At 36.7% G+C, this 20209-nt stretch overlaps 1 protein-coding gene across 2 annotated transcripts; it reads left to right on the top strand.

Annotated features, from left to right (window-relative positions):
- The first annotated feature begins 1864 nt into the window (after nt 1-1864).
- On the top strand, nt 1865-19437 carry ptena (phosphatase and tensin homolog A). Of its 2 annotated transcripts, XM_073827006.1 has the most exons (10): nt 1865-2613; nt 5882-5966; nt 6681-6725; nt 6820-6863; nt 9273-9511; nt 9604-9745; nt 10476-10544; nt 14408-14574; nt 14978-15301; nt 18337-19437. In XM_073827006.1, the coding sequence occupies exons 1-10, from the start codon at nt 2529-2531 to the stop codon at nt 18520-18522; spliced, it is 1386 nt and encodes a 461-aa protein (XP_073683107.1). In that variant the 5' UTR covers nt 1865-2528; the 3' UTR covers nt 18523-19437. The 2 variants fall into 2 exon arrangements, with proteins under 2 accessions (XP_073683107.1, XP_073683108.1); XM_073827007.1 differs by lacking the exon at nt 10476-10544.
- Nucleotides 19438-20209: the final 772 nt, after the last annotated feature.

Genomic DNA, 20209 nt, shown 5'->3' with positions numbered 1-20209 from the left:
CTGGAGTAATAATGCTAAAAAATCAGCTTTAAAATCACAGGAATAAATTATATTTTAAAACATATTCAAATAGAAAACAGTTATTTTGAAAAGTAAAAATATTTCCAAATTTTTACTGTACTTTGTATCAAATAAATGCAGGCTTGGTTTAAAAAAAAAACATTAAAAATCTTAATGTTCTGGTAGTGTATGACTAACACAAACGGACAAAACTGTGATTTTAAATTCATTTAACTTGTCTAATTACCTTTTTAATTTCTTACTTTTTCAAGGTGATCCAATTTTGCTTAGCTTTTTTTTTCATAATACATGTGAAACTAGAATAAGTGCATAGGTGGCATTATTAATTAAACAGCAAGCAATACTTTAGTGTAGTATACAACAGGTGGCGCAAGCTCAATTATTAGTGTCAATGCTTTAACCAGCTCCTATGGGCTTATTTGCCTTAAAAGTTTCCATCAAAAACAAATAGTTCAAATGGAAACTATAAACATATGCATACATTTACCATACTAGAAATTTCATATTATGAGTATAGGCCAACACACACTAAATCAACAGTGATTTAATCTTAAATTTGCAAAGTATGCATGAACCAGCATACAGAAAGATCAAAAGGCTGATAAGTCAGTCATATTTCTCAAAATTCTTTTGAAGATGTTTCATGTGGTAGTTTTTGTTGTTGTTGTTGTTGTTGTTGTTGTTGTATGTAGGCCTACTAACTCTAATACACTAAAAAAAAAATTATAGATGCTAATGTAGACTCTCAGTTATCTCAGAGACACTACCAGTCAAAAGTTTTTCACAATATTACTACTACTTTTGCTGTGTTTTGGATCATATAAATGCAGGCTTGGTGAGGATAGGAAAATTCTTTAAAAAACACTAAACATCTTACTGTTCAAAAACTTTTGACTGGTAGTGTAAAAAGCTACATTTTCTCAATAACACTTTGTAACTAACTAGAAGCATTTATATAACTATTTTTATATTGCATTTATATTATTTTTATATTAATATACACAATAATCATATGTAATAATTGCTTAACAGATCATTAGTGGTTCTCAACCAAGGGCCCTAAGGGCCTCAGCAAATTTCCAATAGGCTTCAAGATCACTTAAAATAATTTACATTTTAATGTATTTTCCAAGTGTGATTTCTAGACCCAGAAAGACATGTAAATAACATCTAAATTTTATAATGAATAAATTTTAACACCATATTTATTGTGAAGAAAATGTGAATAAAACATATTTGTTTTAAAAATCCATATCCTAAAAAAGGGGCTCTGTTTTGGACAATGAGGTCAAATTTGTTTGAAAACCACAGCATTAGTTATAAAGTTAGAAATTAGTTCATAGTTATAAATACAATGAGAATGCAAAAAAAACAAAAACGAAATGTTTTATATATCTTCTCCGTGGACCCCCGGAGTACCATCAGGGACCCTGGAGGCCTACAGACTCCGCTGTAAAATCATCTACGAAAATATAGGTTACTCACTCTATTGGATGTATGTGGGGGTGAAACCAGCGCTCTGCACGGAACGAAACAATGTACCGACACCGTGCGCGCACGTGACCGCTCTGACAGGGAGAAGCACTGCGTACATCCTCACATTCATATCCTTCCGCCCTTCAACTCGAATGTCGCTTTATCGCCATTTCGCTTTGAAACTCACCTCGCTTTCTTATTACACAGCGTGTTGTGGTTTTTTTACTTTTTTACTTAAGTTTATATTTTTAAAAGCGACTGCACGTTTCGCTTATTTCAAAGACTAAACGGCACGCGTCCGCGCACTACTTCTCCTCGTGGCGGTAGGATATGTTTTTTCTCTCTGGGTAAACGTGCCGGATTTACGTTCTTTTTTCCTCCGTGGGAAGCCATGATGGCAGTTTGAGAGCGGAGCTGCGGAGCGCCCTGAGGAGAGATGAGTCCCGCCGATAAACCGCACTTCTTCACGCTTTTCCAAAGGCTACCATCGCATATCTAACACACAGCTCAGGTGGAGACTGTCAGTTGTCGTTTTTCACGGAACCAACTTGGCCATCCAGCGACGACGATGATCATTCGTTAGGAGGGTTTTGAGGGGGGGTTTAGCAGTGGTGGCTAGCGGGCGATGCTAGTCGGGAAAGGCTCGCCTGTGTGTTTTCTTCTTCCCGCGGAGATGGAGAGGATTCGCTCCTCTCTCTGGACCTGATCACGGCGCGCACGCCGGACACACAGACTTCTGCCTTGCTATTGTTGCTAATATATCGAATGCGTTCCGGTTTGACCGGGCCGCGGGATCGGAGGACCTTTTCACCAGCTCGGAGGACTGAGCGATCGGGACCGGGAGAGTCGGGCCTGCTGCGCCGGAGCGGATAGAGGCCCGTCTGCGAGAAGCTGTAATCCGGCCCGCTGCGCACACACTTACACACACTTACACAGTCAAGGGTGAGAGAGGCATACAGCCATTCCGAGCAAACATAACCCCCTTTCTAACAAAAAACCGGAATAAAACTGAAGTGTTTTGAACTGCTGTCATGGCAATGACTGCAAAAATTAAAGAAATAGTCAGTCGGAATAAGAGGCGATATCAAGAGGATGGCTTCGATTTGGACTTGACATGTATCCTTACTCATAATTACTGTCTAAGCTACTTTTTATTTTATTTTTTCTTTACGTTTTATGTTATATATGTATATCATGTCTTGTAAACGACAAGGCTTTGTGAGAATGATGGTATGCTTTCCCAACATGGCTTCCTCCTTTTAATGTCTTTGTATATGTTAGGCAAAACCTTTTTAAATGCTTAGTCATGACGCTCTGACTGTCTTAATAATGAAATGATCTTTTTTAGGATGCAGAAATCTGGTTTGACAGCTACATGGCTGTAATGGCAGACAGTCTCTTTCCAGACTGCCAATTTTACATACAGTATGGGATGGCTTGTCATTTTGTTGAACATCAGTGTGTTTTGCTTCTATAATGACAGCAGTTTGCTGAAGAGATTGAACAAATCGGTGTGTATTGACAGGTCCGTGATTTTCTTCTACTAGCTAATGACAGTACTATTGATCATGTAAAGACATGAGAGCTCTATTCAGTGAACTTAATGGATAATGCAGTGTGGAGTGTGTTCTAACCTGGCTATTCTTAGAAATCTTTGAATCAATTGATTTCCAAACACGCTTGTGAAGAGAAGGCGAGTTGGCCGGGGCGCCCTGTGACTATAGAAGGTTCAACTTCGTACACGTTACAGTCTTTAGCCTATCGAAAAGGTAATTATTCAGTAGTGACAGGCCTGCTTTGTCATCAAGTCCAAATGCTTTGGGCAAATGATAAATTATAGTAATGATTCATATATAGATAAACATTTTATGTGTTGTATCTATAATAGCGGTTGACCAATATCGGAGGACAGTGAAAAGCACATTGGTTAGTGGCTAATATATATCAATGAGATACACATGAACTAGTTTTACACAGAATGCATTACTTAATATCAATCTGAGAAAACGGAACCGACTCTAAAATGTCCAAATGTCAGCTGATTAATCAGCTTGGCCTAGATGTCGATGTATTATTAATCCATAAAACAAAATAAATATTTTATTGTTCATGCGCATTGACATGCACAGAAAAACAGAAGTTTGCTGGAAATTCCCGTTTGATTGTGAACTCATCATGACTGTTGAAGGAATTATGATAGATCTTCATTTGAGCTCGGCGTTTAGACCTCTTCCTCATTTTCATCTGCCCAATATCAGTCAGCCTTTTGTTTTAACAATCCGGCCCTTGTGTGCAAACACCATTGGTGCAGGGGAATGTAAGTAAGGTGTGAGGACTTTTTTACTTTTGCGATTCGGTGAATAAAGCAGATGTGATTGTTCTCGTGCAGTTTTTGCACCAGCAAGCAGTTCGACTTTGCTGCTAAGCTTGGAAGATTTGAGGAAGTGTGGCAGGTCAGGTGTTTGACAGTAAATGGCTTGCTCTGTCATATTTGTAAATCCTAAAGAATCAAAAACTCCAGCTGGTCGTTGTTAAACTCTGCAATGGTCATGGTTGTCCACCGTTGCCTTTTCCCCCGCTGCAGTAAATCTCACCTCTGGTTTTGCAAAGCTACACCACTGGCGTGCTGAGCATGCTGGGAAAGGTCAAATGTCATACAAGCTGTCAGAGCTACATATTTTTATTACCTCAGTCTTTTCATCAGAGCTATTTCTTTAAATGAGTGTATTCCTTGTTGGACGGATAACATTTGTCTTTTCAAAAGTCGCAGCTTTGCTTATTTTCACCTCTGCTTAATTTCTGAGATTTTTTTTTTTTAAGTCTATGTGTGTGTGGTTTAGGTGTCACTTTAGTATGCTGTTATACAGCTATCTTCAGAAGGGTGGAGGGTGTTTAAGCATTCTGGGTGGAAATGGTTTACATGTTAAAACCGCTGGCTGTATCAGTGTAACTGTGTGTGTACATTGCTCGGCTGACATTGAGATATTGCTTAGCAGCTCATGAAGGAGAGGGATGCAGTGCAGATGCCTTGTTCTGTTGTCTTTGGTACACGTTACTTACACATGAAGAACATGCTTTGATTGATTGTACATTTTATTCACATTGACGCTCCACCTTTACCTGCATTAAACGTGCATGAGACATTCAATGTCATTGCAGAAACACATGCAGATGATGGTGTGTATATAAACTAATTTTTCTGCATCGGTGATATTGCATTTTTAATTTTGTGATGGAGGAGGCAGTGGATTTTGTCTTTTTTAAAAGTGTTTTCAAGGTTTGTTGAGCATGGGAATCTGTTGCAGTTACCGATTAGACAATCAGGTTGTCTGCAGGAAGTTTGATTATTGATTTTGGTGTCTTACGGGGCTGTGCTTTGGGAATCCCTGTAACCGCTTTTAAGATGCGATAACCTTAAAACATAAAATTTTTCGTTTCCTAGCACAATATGTTCACCTTGTACATGTACAATACAGTTCACCCACCTCTTGCTGCTTTTTTCTCTTCTAGTTTGTTGAGAATATATTGGTTTTGAGCGCCAGCTATTTTAGCGCTTTGGATTTCTTTAACAGTAGTTACGATGTATGAGTCGCTAACCGTTTTAAAGAAATTGAGCTAAAAATAAGCGTGACTCATCCAATTAAAAAGCTTCTGGCTTTCTATTCTGACAGCGTACGACAGGAAATGAAGAGAACAGAGAAGCCCTGCTTCTTTCCTTCTTTCTCCACCGTGTTGTGGTCGAGGTGTGAACCTCCCCCAGAGTCTGCACACATCATGGGAGCGAGAGCGTACAGTAGAAATGCCTGCAGATGCACAGCAAGCGAGGGAAGTGAGAAATGGAAGAACAGATGAGAATGAGACTGCGTTGTCTCACCATGTCAGAAAGCTGCATGATTAAGTGTGAGTTGCGTTTGAGCTGTGGCTGCTTGGTGACCTTTGACCTGGTTGGTGTAGGTAAGGATTGTGAAGCTGTTTGACCTGGTTTGCGTAGGTAGAAAGTTCAGACACACTACTGTGCCTACGGTCTGACGCTTTTGCTAAAAGGTCAATGCATAATGATGTTGAGAGTGTGACATTTATACTTTACAGACAGCTGAGCTTCTGTATCACAAGTTTTGTCTTTGTTTTCTTCTTGTTGATTTTGAAGTCTTGGGTAAGCTTCAAGCCATCTGAACTACAGACTGACTGTAGTGACACATTCTGGAGAATCTGTCCAAACATTCAGTATTGTTCCTTGTTTACGTTGCTGCATAGGTCTCGACATCTTTTTGATATTCATCTTGTTTTTCTTCCTGTCACTTTTCGGTGAACTTGATTATACATTTTAACTTGAGTCTTGTGAAGTGTTGTACTGTTACCATATTTTCCTTAACACGCATATCAGACATCTATCCAAATATCATTGCCATGGGCTTCCCTGCAGAACGGTTAGAGGGAGTATACAGAAACAATATAGATGATGTTGTTCGGTAGGTCCAGTTCTCTTTTAGTTCCTTCCACTCTGTATATTTGACAAAGTCTTTTCTTAAAGGGGCAGTTCAGCCCAAAATGAAAATTGCCATCAATTACTCACCCTGGTGATGTTCCAAACTCATAAGACCTTCGTTTATAGTCAGAGCAAAAATTAAAATATTTTTGATGAAATCCGAGAGCTTTCTGACCCTGCGTAGACGGCAATGCCACTGATACGTTCAAGGCCCAGAAAGGTAGAAAGTACATTGTTAAAATATTCCATCTGACATCAGTGGTTCAACCACATTATGAATCTACGTGAATATGTTTTATGTGCAAAGAAAACAAAAATAACAACTTTATTCAACAATTTCTTCTCCTTTATGTCTTCAATGTGCACACAAAGTATTATTGTAGCTTCATAAAATTAAGGTTGGGCTATTTTACCAATGTCCTTACTACCCTTCTGGGCTTCGAAAGTGGTAGTTGCATTGCTGTCTATTTAGGGTCAGAAAGTGCTTGGATTTCATCAAAAATACCTTAATTTGTGTTCTGAAGATGAACGATGGTCTTAATAGGTTTGGAACGACATAAGGGTAAGGAATTAATGACACAATTTTCATTTTGGGTAAACTATCCCTTTAAGTTAGAATTAAACGTTGTCAATTACATTCTCCAAAAGAAGATCCTGTTATTTCAGTCTTTCTCACATGTTTTTTTTTTTTTTCCAGGTTTCTTGACTCTAAACATAAAAATCATTATAAAATATATAATCTGTAAGTATCTGGTTATATTTAAGCAAGTGCACAATATAAGTGAGTACCGTATTGTAAGAGTTTTGGGTGCTCAGGGCTGTGCTTTTCCTTTCAGATGTGCTGAACGACACTACGATGCATCCAAATTCAATTGTAGGGGTGAGTACATCTAATTTAATTTTACAATATTACATTTTAATTTTTAATCTGAAGCCTTTAGGGGTTTTTTGTCTGAATAGTAGTGATGACATAAGTACTTTACAGCAATGTCTCTTTAGTTACACTTGAATGAAAGACATGAGCAATTTTCTTTTAGCTGATGTGAAGCGATTCAGTTTTTTCAGGCTTTTTTTTAAAGGCTGGAATAAACTACACAACTTTTGGCCAGATTTGCATTCTGGAGAAGTCGATGCTTGTTGCTAGTCACAGCCAGTCTACAGATTTTGGGTGGTCAGAGTTGACTGAAAATAGCCTTGTGTATGATTAAAGCACAGATTTGTTAGATTCAAACTATGATACAGGATTTTAGAAAGAGATGAAGGGTGGCACATGTTAACATTTGCTTTGTTAACAGCACACATTATATATAACTAATTTGAGTGTCTACTTCAGTTGTTCGATGAGATGGTTTGTTATTGATGAGACATTGTTGTGCAGCTTTAGCTTCTAGTAATAAGTTTAGTGCCACAATATCAGGTTTTCATTACATGATTATTGTGGCTAAAATAATTAAAAATAACTATCTTTATGTATTGAAATTAGTGGTGGGCATAGATTATTTTTTTTAATATAGATTAATCTTACTGTAATCTTGGAATTAATCTAGATTAAAATGGCTAATTTGAATTCTGCTGAAGGCATTTTCAGAATATGTGTGCTACCCAAATAATGACTAAAAGTAAGTCTTTGAGAACGGGTTTCTCAAACCAGGTGGCGCATTAGACCAGGGGCTAATCTCCTGTTTCCAAAATGCATCACAAACTGCTTGACAATTGCATTTACAACACAATTAACTATACAAACTTGTGTAACCAACTATTCCTACACTGCATGTACTTCTGTGTAAAAGGCTGCGCGACGTGCGCGTTGCAGTTAAATACACAGACGCGCGTGGGCATGGATATCTGGGTGCATAGTCTTCGTTTAAACTGCGTTGCTTTTAGAAGCGTCAATTCAGTTGTTGCATATAGTTTAATGTTTTTATTTCGGGATTATCAAAGTAAATTATAACTCACGCACGTGCCCCAGTAAAAAGGGTCTAGCAACGCCCCTGCCCTGAAGCAAACCCTGCGGCTTCATAGCTGCATCCATGTCAGCACGTCTCGTTTGATGTGGTAATTTCACAGTAGGCGTACACACGGGTTCGAAGACTCGTTCTCGTTCCCTACAGTGCAATTCGGCTAGGTATACATCCGCGCTAAAATATCAAGGTGAAAGTCATCATAGCTTGCGTAGTATAGATCCAGCTCGCAACCCAACTTTGAGAATAGATTAACGGTGATATTTTTTTTTTATCGCCCGATAAGAGTCTCACGTTAACGCCAATAACGGCCCACCACTAATTGAAATATTTACAATTTTAACTTTTTTTTTTTTTGCCTGTGAATCGCTCTCAAAGTATGAGTGAAACAAGGCTATAAAAAAACCATACCAAATAATTGTTGATCAACACTTCCTCCAGAACAGCTTGTCTAACATTTCGTTTTTTTTAACGAGATCCAAAATTTTTCAGATGCCAGTGAAGTGTCTTGCTTTCTAGATTATGTACCATATATTATGTGTAGTATTAACATGATGTCAGTAAAACTCAAGCTCACTGAAGACAAGTAAACAGTCAGTGATTAAATTAGAGTAAGTAACTAATTACAAGCAATAGAACAAAAATATCTACAGTAGAACAAATAAATAAGAAATGCTACAAGCATTGTATAAAGTAATAAAATGTGTCAAAACCTTGTATATTCATTGTGTAAATTATAGAAAATATGTAAGTTTAAATAAAGTTACAGAAGTGATTTAGTCAAGAGCAGTGAGAGATTTTTGTTGTCTTTTGTTGTTTGATTAACATGAATAACAGACAGCAGAAATATTAAACTGCTGTAACTTAAATATGCTGTTACACATTTTCTTTCTCAGCGGTTTTCTTTCACTTAAGGCCTAAATTACTGTGTTTCCGAGGATACTTGTAAAGACGGGCATTTTGACACATAAAAGTGTGTGTATTTAACCATTCAAGGCCTATAAAGTGGCAAAAATAACTGTTCAATACTCCCGCGCTCAATATGCCATGTTTTTGTTTGTGCCTTTCTGACAGAGCTTAGAAACAGTCTCTCAGACAAATAAGTTTTTCTTTCGCTGCTGATTGCGTTTCAACCGCTTAAATTCTGCAATGCTTAAAAACGCATGCGAACGATGCGTTCTCGTGACCATGTAGCACAGCAGTATCACGTAGCTGTCATAGAGGCGTTAGTTTAAAATCTCTACCAGTTTTCTACCGGTATACCACCACTATTTCATCATACAAATGTGATACCCTGAGTACTGAATCTTAAATCTTTTTGTCTTTAGTGGCTCAATATCCCTTCGAGGACCATAACCCGCCACAGTTGGAATTAATAAAGCCCTTCTGCGAGGATCTCGACCAGTGGCTGTCCGAAGACGAAAACCACGTGGCGGCCATCCACTGCAAGGCAGGCAAAGGCCGCACGGGGGTCATGATATGCGCCTACCTGTTGCATCGCAGGAAGTTCTCAGAGGCACAAGAGGCACTGGACTTTTATGGGGAAGTCAGGACCAGGGATAAAAAGGTACGACGGTCTGGTTCTGCATTCTGTTTATGATTTGGAACTGCTGTTTCGTCGAGCTATTTTACTAAGCCATTTTCCTTTCTCTTTTTCAGGGGGTCACCATTCCCAGCCAGCGCAGGTATGTGTATTACTACAGCTACCTGCTGAAGAACAAGCTGGAATATAAACCCGTTGCTCTCCTCTTCCATAAAATGGTGTTCCAGACTCTGCCCATGTTCAGTGGGGGCACCTGCAGTAAGTTTTACTCTCCTTTAATTTTGTCTTAAACATTCGCAATTCAGCTTTATGGAATGATTTTGTGTAGCCAAATTGTTTTAAAAGCATGTTTGTATATATGTTATACATACAAATGGCTGAGATGTTTTGAAAGTGTGTTATGCTGTCATGTGGGGTTGTGGTCACGCTCACAAGGAGCTGCCGTTGTGTCATTTTAACCCTGTACCACATCTTTCGGCTGTCCCTAACACTCTTAACACTCATGGGTACGCTGTCTTTCTCTGTTCCTCTTTTCTTTTCTTTAAAAATTTCCCTTGAGGGCTCTGTTCTGACATATCAGCTCCTGCAGCCCACAACACAGTCTCGCATATAGTGACATCACCAATCGCGCCCTCTGTCCTCCCTTCCCCCCATTCGTACATTGTGTGCTAGTTCATGTTTTGTTCACGTTCGTGGATCTGTGCGCCACAGCCAGGCTGAACGCCAACCCGAACTGCACCCTACATCACTCCCATTTTTTTTTGGGAAGTTCTTCATGTATGGAAATTGGAACTAAAAGTGCAGAGTCAGTCTCAGAACTCCCATGATTCAGAGGTAGACTCCAGAGCTCCAGACCATGAATGTGTGTGTGTGTGTGTGTGTGTGTTTGTGTGTGTGTGTAAGAGATGGCTGTCATGCCAGTGCGGTGCAGCCGAACTCTTGGCCAGGCTGATGGTGGTGATGTTTAACTTCCTTCTCTCTCTCTAAGGGGACAGTACTCTTAAAAACAGGAGTGAGGTGAATCCCCAGGTCTTCAAGAAAGGCAACTGGCACTGGGGTAAAATGGCATTACTTTACTACTACTGTTAAGGGAATTGTCTGCATTCAGTGCAGTTCAGTACAGTTCAGTGCAGTTCAGTACAGTGTTTGTTGCATCTAGTTTCTTAAGGCAGGAGCCCAGAAACATGAAGTAGAAAGCAGTCCTAAATATTTTATCTGCTCTAAACCCTTAGAGATGGTCTGTTTTCAGCAAGAACAAAAAATAGCAGTTTAATTATAATGATAGAATTCTAAATGAATAAAGTCACTCCGAATAAATTTTCTGTGCATTAAGTGGGCGGTATGACCTAAATTTTCTATCATGTTATGAATAATTTTATGGTAATGGTATGGAATTAAATGTGTAAAGTATTAAATGTATTACAGCCTTAAAAGTAAATATTAGTGCTTTCAAATCAATCAGTAGCAATGCATATTACTAATCAAACTATGTTTTGATATATTTATGGTAAGAAATTTACTAAATATTCTCATAGAACCTGATCTTTACTTAATATCTTAATGATTTTTAGCATAAAAGAAATCGATTGATATTTTGACCCATACAATGTATTTTGGCTATTGCTACAAATATGCCCGTGCTACTTAAGACTGGTTTTGTGGTCCAGGGTCACATATGTACTATATTTATATATAATATAGATCATTTTTTTAAAAACGAGTATATATACATGTAAAAATTTCTAAAGTATATACATGTGTGTATTTATATATGCACTTAAATATACATAGTACACACACATATATATTACATAAACTTTTATTTTACTTGCCATTTAATCACAATTAATTGATTGTTATTAATTATATTTCAGTTTTTGCAATGTTATTCATGTACTGCTGATTGCAGGGTTCCCGCAGGGTCTTAAAAAGTCTAAAATTTAAAAATCAAAATTTTAGGCCTTAAGTCTTAAATTCGCTGTTCTAGGTCTTAAATAATTTTACACAGGTTTTATTTTTCCGATGTCCATGTAACGCTACCTCTAATGCTCATTTAAATTCTCTTTTTGTTGTTTCCGTGGTGTTGTAGTTCTCTGTTTCACTATTCCAAATATAATTTGCTGTATTTAAACTACAAATGAGACCAACATGCAACAGCCAATCAGCTTTCAGTTATTGGCGCGAGTCTCTCGGATTGTACCGAAGAAGTAAAATGGATTTAACTTTTTAGCTTTGGGGAAGTGCAAGTTTAGCGATACTTAGCTTGAAAAAACTGAATATAGGGCTTGGCTAAGGCCAGTTGCTAACAACTGTAGATTTTTTTTCTCCCTCTGTGGAAGTTACTGCGTCTTCAGACAGAATCGCAGTAGCAGAATACAGGTCAAACTACCCTTTTCTATATATAATGTTCTCAATAATAATAATAAGTATAGGTCGAGCTAGCTGACCGCCAGCCTTCGAGATACTTTTAAAATGTTTTTTTTTTTTAATTTGCCCGACCGAACAAACCGCCTGATTAAAACTGAAGTGACAAAAACAACTAGCGAAGCATCGAAAGGCAAGAAAGATTCATATTGTAATACATTTAACGTAAACAGAAATTGATAATGGATAGTGTATTTCTGGTCTATTTGTGATTTTTAGTTCTGGTCTATTACTTTAAAACAAATGAGCATAACAGCACTCTAAAGAAACACACTGAGGTAAAAATTTAAAATGTATAGATTATTTATAACATGATATAGTTCAGTAATATACCAAGTGAGCTTTTTGCTGAAAATTCTCACAATCACAAATGTTACATTAATTTTAGCTCAATAAACAAGTAGTTAGTCAAGTAGTTACTTACATATTAGACAAAATATTTTCACTGTTTTGTTCTGTTTCACCAACGAAAATAGTTCCAAACAAGGATCGCAGCAGAAGCATTCTCCTAGCAACGTTTTGCTATGATTCAACGTTTTGCTCGAATCAGTTGAAATAACTCGCTCATGAAGTGACTTACCGCCACCTGCTGGTAGTTTAGTGTTTAAAAGTATGCCTCCACACCCAACATTTCTAATTTATGTATTTATAAATCAATAAATGTATTTAAAACATTAATCTCACTTTTAATTTTGCAGTGTAAATTATGTAATCTCACTGCTAACAGCCATTTAGAATTTATTGATAAATTCATAAAATAAATTTCAAAGGTAATGCATACATTTCAAAAGTAAAAAAAAGGCCTTTATAAAGGTAAATCAAATATGCAGATTTAAGATGTAAAAGCTAATAGAGCACTGATGAAAATATTGCTTCAGAATTTTTTTTTTTTTACATAAGATATTTCTAGTGGTACTTTTATGGGGATATTTTGTGTGGAATAGTATCTGCTGATATGAAAAGTTCACTGTATATCGTAGTAATAAATTTAATTTATGACAGCCATGAAATTGTGTTTACTTTTTACATTAAACACATTAAATATTACATATATGCATGTAATATAAAATATATTTCCATTACAGGTTTAGGTCTTAAATTTCGTATAAGGTGGTATTAAAAAGGTCTTAAAAGTCTTAAATTTCACTTGTTCATATCTGCAGGAACCCTGTGATTGGTAACCTTGTTAAAAGTTTGATAAAGATCTCTTGCGCTAAATAAGGCTGCTTTTATTCGAAAAATAGTGAGAAACAGTAATATTGTAAAATATTACAACATTTCAAATAACTGTTTTCTGTTGTAAAATATTTTAATTTATTTCTGTAATGGCAATGCTGAATTTTCAGCAACCGTTACTACAGTTAGGGATGCACAATATTTAATTTTTATCCGATATGCTTTTTAAAAAAAAATTTATTATTATTATTATTATTATTAACTAATTTTGGCCGATAATCGATGCCGATATATTTTCTTTCATTTGGACAAACAACACCAAGTCACTCCTGTGCAGAGATTAGAAACAAAATACTTGTAATTTTGGTTAATTTTAACAAAAAATTACTTGTTATAATTAAACAATAATGAAGTTCTTTTATAATAAGAGTTGAAAGCTTTTTAAATCAACCATAAATGAAAAAAAAAACAACATATTGCACATTAATGAATAAATCTGTATATATAATAAAATTATTTAATTTACAAGTGTCATGTTTGTGATTATTCATGTAAGCTATAGCTTTTAACCTTTAAATCAAAACAAAACATACTTTATGACACCAGTTACTGCTTTATTTAATCTGAACCACAATCTCAATGCTATTTGTGTATTTTACTTAAAAGGCCTTGAAAAAAAAAAGTGACATGATCTTATCACTAGCAAACCATGAGTGCATGCGAGTTATTCGTCTTATCGGCAAAACATATCAGCTTTACATTTTAAGCCATTATTGTCGGATTCCAATAGCATTACGATAATATTGTATATCACTACCTCCAGTGTCACATGATCCTTCAGAAATCATTCTAAAATGCCGTGCTCTAGAAACATTTTATTTTTATTAATGTTCAAAAATGTTGTTCTATTTGTAATATTTTTGTGGAAATTAAAAATAGCTTGAAATAGAATTTTGTGACTGTCATACCGCACACCTAGTGTACTTGTTTAAAAGAAGAACCTCCCAGTGTTCCATGCTGACTGTGCTGGGTGCATGCAGGGGTTGGGCGGCTGGGTGCTTGTTCTTGGATGCATCTCTCCCTTTGCATCAGCACCGTCCCTAATCACTGACATTGCCTTGACTGATGATGTCAGATCTGGGGGTGGAGTTATTTCACTCAGTGTGGGCTCCTTGATAATTAACATCTTTCTTTATTTCCTCTATGCTGAATACAATGCTTGTGCTTACCTTTTAATTTCTCTTTCTCTTTTTAAATTTATTCCCACCATTCTCCACTGCCTGCCTTTCTCACTCTCTCCATCTCTGTTCTGTCAAACAGACCCTCAGTTCGTCGTGTATCAGTTGAAGGTAAAGATCCACACGTCAAACCCAGCCCACACACGGAGGGAAGAGAAGCACATGATCTTTGAGTTCCCTCAGCCTCTTCCGGTTTGTGGTGACATCAAAGTGGAATTCTTCCACAAACAGAGCAAGATGATGAAGAAGGTAAGTTCTCGTGTAAGCTTTGACCTATGACCCGGTTCTTAAAACCATAATCTCGTAAATGCACCATATCGCAGGATCTTGACCCCGTTACCAAGGCTGTAAGCAGACGTTGCCTTTAGGCGGTTTGTGGTTTTCCTATTGTTTTACATCTTTGGTCTTTGCTTCGGCAGCTACTACGTCCTTTTGCGTGTGTTCTAAATACGCTTACTTCCTCAATTTCGTTCTTTTTTTCTTCTCCCAACAGAGCATGCCTGTTTCTGTGTGTGTTTGTGTTTCTGCTCTATATAAATGTGTTTATAGGTGCAGTTGTTGGAATGTGTATTTGTGTTTGTAAACACTTGCTATTTATGGCCATCCAATGCCCAAATGTAAACCTTTCCTGTGTGCTCATGTGCGTTCGCAGGATAAAATGTTCCATTTCTGGGTAAACACGTTCTTCATCCCGGGTCCTGAGGAAGCTGGGGAGAAAGTGGAGAATGGGTCGGTGGTCAATGACGTGGACAGCCTCTCCTCTCAGAGCCAGTGCTCTCTGGCAGAGAGGGAAAGAGAGAAGGAGAGAGGGATCGCGGCAGGAGGACTCGAAAGAGAAAAGGGTGCAGAAAGGGGAGGAGAGCGAGCCGGAGTAGCGGATGGAGATAAAGACTACTTGATTCTGACCTTAACGAAGAACGACTTAGATAAGGCCAATAAGGACAAAGCTAACCGATATTTCTCACCCAACTTCAAGGTGAGGGCACACCGTTCGGCACTCAACAATGGATTTATATGTAGCATAAATTTGCAAAACACTTTAGGTTGATGTTTTGACAATTTCATAATTTCAAACATATTTGGTGTCTACGGGTTATACAAATTTAATAACGTGAGACCAAGTCTCAGAAAAGATGACAGCATTTCATCAGTTTTTGAATGAAGAACATATTAAAATAGTGTCAATTGCATTTTGAAACTCAAAGGTGTACTTTTAGTTTTCTGCCAAGGGTTCAAAGATTTTAATCGCCTAAGAATAAGGGTTGTGTGGAAGTGAAAACATTATGAAGAAAATGTATTACTATTGTATTGTACTCTTCTAATATTTTATATATATGAATAAGTTAATAACTCATCCTACTGGCAGCAAAACATGACTTGATTTGGAGACAGGAGTTGAGATGTTGAAATATTGCAGCAATATGAGACTTCAGCAGTATGGGTTTTTAAATGTTTAAATCACATTCAAATGAAATTTGAATGTTTGTTTTTATTTCAGTCATGCAGCTTCAGTACTTTTGTTTAAACTTATGTACACTTAAGACATGGTCACACTAGACTTTTTTGTTCCATTGACTTCAATTCATACGCATGCCAATGTGTCAGACCGGAAATTCACAGCGTTCCAAAGTTCAAGCTTTGTAAACTCTGACATTTGAATTTGCATCACGTGACACCGTGTGACCAACAGTAGATCGATACGTCACAGCATGACCTCGTAGCTGAATTAAAAGAAGATCAATTTAAAACTGCAGCACTGCGGGAAAGTGTAGTATATGGTATGTTTTTACGTTTTAGATGTATTATTATTTGTCGTGTTGAATTTAACTTTTTAAAAAGACACTGCAGGGCATGACGTCATATCATGACTGTTGCAGCATTCGAGGGAGTTTCGTGTGCTCAAATTCTGTGACTGCGGCTTAAGTCGTTTTATTTATCCTCTTGGGTGTAGGGTGTTGATCACATGACTGGCCAAATATTACTCTCAGTGTCTTATTTTAATCTCAGTATCTTGTTTTTCTCTAAATGACACATCGTTGACTGCAATTTACACTATTAAGGTTTGGTAGTATGTCAAAGGTTTGGGGTCAATAACAATTTTAGAGAAAAATATTTTAGTACCAAGGCTGCGGTAAACTGATGGAAAGTGACAGTTAAGACTTACTATTATTTTTTTTTTTTCATGAATCATGGTTTTCATGAAAATATTAAGCAGCACAATTGTTTTAAGCATTGATACAAAGAAAATTTTTTTTCTGGCACTAGATCATGATATTGGAATAACTTCAGGAATAAATTGCACTTGAATATATTTCAACTCCATATTTTAAGATTTTAAAGGCACACTCCACTTTTTTTGGAAATAGGCTCATTCTCCAACTCCTCCCGAGTTAATAAGTTGAGTTTTACCGTTTTGAAATCCATTCAGCCGTTCTCCTGTTCTGGCGATATCACTTTTAGCATAGCTTAGCATAGATCATTGAATCCTATTAGACCAATAGCATCGCATTCGAAAATAACCAATCAGTTTCGGTATTTGTCCTATTCAAAACTTGATTCTTCTGCAGTTATATCGTGTACTAAGACCGGCGGAAAATGTAAAGATGCGATTTTCTAGGCCGATAAGATTAGGAACTGCACTCTCATTCCGGTGTAATAGTCAAGGAAGTTTGCTGCCGTAAAATGGACGCAGCAGGTGCAGTAATATCACGCAGCGCCTGAAATTAGTTCCCAGCTAGGTTACTTTCAAAGTGGAGTGTTCCTTTAGTGTGTGTGTGTGTGTGTGTATGTATGTATATATATATGTGTGTGTGTGTGTGTGTGTGTGTGTGTGTGTGTGTGTGTGTGCGTATATACTACGAATATATAATCGTATAAAATAAATACGATTATTTTATAATTGAGTAATCGTTCAATTATTCTGACAATTAATCGAGTAATTGGATAATTATCATTCCTGTTTTGACGTAATACAAATAGACCTAAGTGAACAATATCATTTAAAATGACTTCAAATACATATGTTATATTAATGAGGCAATAATAATTAGTTCAAATAAAGTATAAAAAGCAAGTAATTATATGGTTTTAGTTACAAAACTGTTATTATACATTATGTATTTAACAATAGAGCTAATGTACATTACACACTATGACAAATGACTGCCAAGGGTGTCAACGGCCTGACAATTGTTTTTACACTTTACTTTGCGGTCTAATCCTTGTTTAATATTGACTAAACAATATTTAATTCAAATGTCTGCTTAATCTTTAATATTTGGCCATTTCATTATGACACAAATGCTGCAGCCACTGTAATTCTTTGAATATGTGGACATCAAAATGTGTAAATTCAAGGGTTTAAATGTTTATTTTGAAATTGCGACAAATGGTTGGCATATTGAAAGATATTGATGTATCCTTCTGTGTTTGTGTAGGTTTATAAATGATTTACCTTACAAATCTAATGAATAGGTGCACTTGGCATTCCCAGATGAACATTATAATAAACCCAAGCTCACAGCAATATGCAGAGATGTAGTTTGAGATGCTCCACATATGTAAATGCTAACAGTTTGTGTGGAGCAGCATTTACTGTAAATAGAGTTGCTCTGACACGTACATACTTAACCTACACGCATGTAAATAATTAAAGCGCATATATTAAACCTGAATCGCATATGTTTATTGAACTGAATCGTAGCGTTTGTGAATTCACAATAGCATTGTGCTTTATGATGATTTTTTTAATATATAAATCATGCAGCCTTGGAAAACGGTTTAATAATGTATTTCTTGGATTCTCGTCCATGAAATGTGGCCCTTCGGGTATTTTGCTATTTACTCAACACAAAATGCAATCGAGGATTTTTAAAATCAAGAATTTGAATTGATTTGCGACAGTCCTGGTATACATACATATAGTTTAGTTTACTTAAAAGTGTGTAATTCTGTGTTCTGCAAAGCACTTGTATTTATGCTACCGTCTTCTTCGTCTTTTGTCTCCGTCAGGTGAAGTTGTACTTCACCAAGACCGTGGAGGAGCCCTCAAACTCAGAAGCGAGCACTTCAACTTCTGTCACTCCGGATGTGAGTGATAATGAACCCGATCACTACCGCTATTCAGACACCACTGATTCCGACCCGGAAAACGAACCTTTTGACGAGGAACAGCACGCACAGATTACAAAAGTCTGAACACTTTTGGGCATCTACACGCACACACATACACAAACAAATATATGCCGGACAAAAACAAGACAAACCAACCAACACCAGTGAAATAAAAAAAGGAGGAAACTTGAAAATAAACTGAAGAGAAAAGGATCCTTCCTCCCCTAGCCCCTCCAAGAGCTCGAGGACAGTCGTGTCGAACGCCATTGATCGGAGACGAAGAAAATATCCTGACCAATATATTGTTTTCCTTCATTTTGATTATGATGAATTTCTCGTGTGGATAACAACACCGTTGCCTGAGGCGGGAGGGAGGGTCCTGTAGCTATTCTGTGTATATAAAATCCCTTTTTTGTGTCAAAGACGTTAAAATCTAGGCAATCAGGCGAGGAGAGGGGAGGGGAGGGGAGGAGAGGTAGAGCAGACCACACATCTCTCCTTCTCCCTGTCTTCACCCAGGCCAGTGCTGCAATCACCCTCTCCCCCTCTCCCTCGCTCTTCCCCTCCTTACTGTGAATGCTTCTCGTGCTGTCCGCAGGCGCTAAGACCTTTGACCCCTTCCTGCGCGGTGTGTGCTGGTGTACGTAGTCCTTCAGGCTGTTGTACAAAGGCTACGGCGTGCCAGCGTTCCTTTTTCCCAGCCTCACAACCTTCCCCGCCCCCCACCCCCACCCCACTGTGTATAACGATAAATTATGCAGAAAAACACGACATCCCATGTAATTGTCGGTGTTTTTTTCTTTATTTTTTTTCTTTTTTTATCCTAAGATAATAAAAAATATAATACATGAAAGCGCAGGGAACCAGTGTTTGCAATAATGTTAACACTCAACATTTAAAGGACAAATTGGTGTGCATGTCATTGGAGTCAGTGTCCATGTTTAATAAATGCTATATGATGTGTTTTTATTAAAACAGAAGTGTCAGAACTCTCTTAAACCGTCGTCTGAGATCAATTCACGAAGGTAAATTGGTATCAAGACTCTATGTAATTGTTTGTATTGCACTATGCCTTTTATTTATATATATATATATATATATATATATATATATATATATATACACACACAATACCAATCAAAAGTTTTTGAACAGTAAGATTTTTAATGTTTTTTTTTTTTTTAAAGAAGTCTCTTCTGCCCACCAAGCCTGCATTTATTTGATCCAAAAGACAGCAAAAGCACCAATATTGTGAAATATTTGTACTATTTAAAATAACTGCTTTCTATTTTAATATATTTTAACATGTAATTTCTTCCTGTGATCAAAGCTAAATTTTCAGCATCATTACTTGAGTTTTCAGTGTCACATGATCCTTTAGAAATATTCTAATATGCTGGTTTGCTGTTCAAACAACATTTTTATTACTATTATCAATATTTAAAACAGTTGAGTATTTTTTTTTTTCAGGATTCTTTAATGAATAGAATGGTCCAAAGATCAGTATTTATCTAAAATAAAAATCTTTTGTAAAACTTTATCATTCAAAAGCTTGGAGTCAGTATAATTTTTATTAATTTACAGTTACAGAAATTAGTACTTCTATTTAGCAAGGATGCTTTAAATTAATCAAAAGTCATGATAAAGACATTTATACAGTTACAAAATATTTCTATTTCAGATAAATGCTTGAAAAATTTCTACTCTGCTGTTTTCAACAATGTTTTTTGAGCAGCAAATCAGAATATTAGAATGATTTCTGAAGGATCAT

The sequence above is a fragment of the Garra rufa genome, chromosome 21 (genome assembly GCF_049309525.1).
Source record: "Garra rufa chromosome 21, GarRuf1.0, whole genome shotgun sequence".
Lineage (NCBI taxonomy): Eukaryota > Metazoa > Chordata > Actinopteri > Cypriniformes > Cyprinidae > Garra > Garra rufa.
The sequence above is the reverse complement of the archived record's forward strand: the minus strand, read 5'-3'. Positions and strand labels throughout refer to the sequence as shown.